We start from the raw sequence: 2120 nt of genomic DNA, 5'->3' as shown, positions 1-2120 counted from the left end.
ATCTAATTTATTGAGAGATTGTATATCCTCGTAGTCAGCGTCAATAGTTTCGATGTAGACATCTCCTCTCGCGTCGTCCAACAGCAAATCCTTTAACCATTCTCGTTTTTCGTGTCCCTTGACGTATACGAGAAGCGGTATCTCAGAATCGCCAGCATTTTCTATACCAACCACAGCCGTTGTAATCAAACTTCTAGCCCTGCCGTATGGAACTATTCCATCATCCCATTGTAGTCCATGATGATTCGCAACCAACCAGGATGCTAGATGTCTCTCCGCTCTGCTGAGAAGTCGCCACGGTACTTGACTTGAGAAAATGTAGTGCGTGAGAACGCGTCCTTCTCGGAGAGCTGCAAACTCCTTCACGACAAAGTGGCCGCCGACGACGAAACCTTGCAGATCGACAAACGTTGGTGTAGTCATGACGACACCTTTGAGACTGCTCCTCATCGCGATACATGAATCTCTCTTATATTGGAATACTGCCAACATTGCAATTTACATGATTTTGCGCACTACATTGGACAATGGGCAGTATTCGATGACACGATCGTGCAAGATGAGACAGTAGGCTGTAGTATTTGCAGGCACATTCTCCTTGCAATCAAATTCTATGCGTATATCCACAGTAGCGCTCTTGATAGACTCGTTCAGTCGCGCGCAATCGATGACTACGAAAGGTCCATTCGTCAAAAATGTGGTTACGGTGCAAAGCGTTTCATAGCAGTCGTATCCATAATAAGTTTTACGAAAACGTGCATACATGTCAAAAAGTATAGCGTATTTATTTCTTTTGAAGTCTAAATTTAGGTCATCATATGGATAAAATTCAGAGTTGAGATAAAGTTTCACGTTGGTCAGATTACAGTCATCGAATACGCTCGCATCTTCAGACATGATATTCTTTCGGCCAGTCTGCAGACCAAAGATAACATATCGCGGTTTCTCTAATTGAGTCGCAGATTTGATAGCCCATGAATGTCTGGTTGTGCTCTGCAATAGCGGGTACTCGTACAGTTCCCATGATCGGAAACTCATACTCAGATATCGTCCGCTTTCCAAAGCTCGTAGCAAAGATAGTTTATTGGTTTCATTCAACATAACGTGAGGCATTCGCCACTGTACTTTAAGTAGTTCAATTTCAGGTTCCGTCTTCGAATCTCCCTTGATAGAATTGTTGTCAGTGCGCGCTCGTATCAAAATCAATTCATGACGAGCGTTAATAACCACACGTTTGTAATCCTCGCAAAAGCCTAAAAGCATGTTGAGCGGTACGCAAAAATTAAAGTCTCCTTCCGGTATGGTTGATAAAATGTCCCATCCATCATTTCGCAAGATCTGCGATTTGTCATACGTTAGCGATACATAACTCTTGATAGTGCTGGATATTCCAGCGTTTCTGATGCGATCAATCTCCACGCCGTTGAGTTCGTATCGAATTTCGTCAAACATAAATGCCACGCAATTATTTGCGAGAAAATTCTCCGCATCATTGTTCTTCTTCTTCAATTTTTCTTCGATGTAGAGAAAGCTTTCACACGGTAACGTGTACAAATCCTGTTGTTGTATGGGTATCCTTATCTCATCGCTATGCCCAAACGTCGTATTGGCATACGGATTGTATGTATGAGTCTCAATTTTGACAATGCTATTGTCAAAGATCGGCTAGCGTCCAATATTCAAGATATCAGCCATTTCGTACTTTGAAGCCTAATGATTTCAAAAATTCAATGTTCGGCGCAGTGAGTTTCTTTTTATCGGACGATAGGATTTGTTTTTCTTTGATAAAACTTTTCGCCTGTTCCACTTCGTTCAACACTAGCATCTCCCGTTATCGTTGCCTTCTCCGCACATGTAATCTGACGGTGATCTCTTCCCCGCGAAAATCGAGCAGTTGACCGTTCTGATCCACAATACGAATCGTCAGATCCGTAATGCTCCGTACGACGATCGGAAGATAAATGATCTGTGCAGGTATTTCCGATATCTTATATTCCGGCGGAACGCTCGGCGAAAACTCGTGTATCGTATGCACGCGCTTGTCGTTGCTGTACGCACCCGCGGTCACATTGCACTCTATGCGAATAATGTTTACGTTAATAATATTTATCGATACGTCC

At 42.9% G+C, this 2120-nt stretch overlaps 1 protein-coding gene across 1 annotated transcript; it reads right to left on the bottom strand.

Moving 5' to 3' along the window:
• Positions 1-498: 498 nt before the first annotated feature.
• On the bottom strand, positions 499-2076 carry LOC105560908 (the record flags this gene model as incomplete). The annotated part of the gene is made up of 2 exons (XM_012010422.1): positions 499-1665; positions 1853-2076. Coding segments are annotated over 2 exons (1391 nt in total), but the record flags the coding sequence as incomplete, so codon positions are not given.
• Positions 2077-2120: the final 44 nt, after the last annotated feature.

The sequence above is a fragment of the Vollenhovia emeryi genome, unplaced genomic scaffold, assembly GCF_000949405.1.
Source record: "Vollenhovia emeryi isolate VEMERY1.0 unplaced genomic scaffold, V.emery_V1.0 DF945650.1, whole genome shotgun sequence".
In the NCBI taxonomy this organism is placed as follows: domain Eukaryota; kingdom Metazoa; phylum Arthropoda; class Insecta; order Hymenoptera; family Formicidae; genus Vollenhovia; species Vollenhovia emeryi.
Note: the sequence above shows the minus strand (reverse complement) of the source record. Positions and strands in the feature narration are given on the sequence as shown.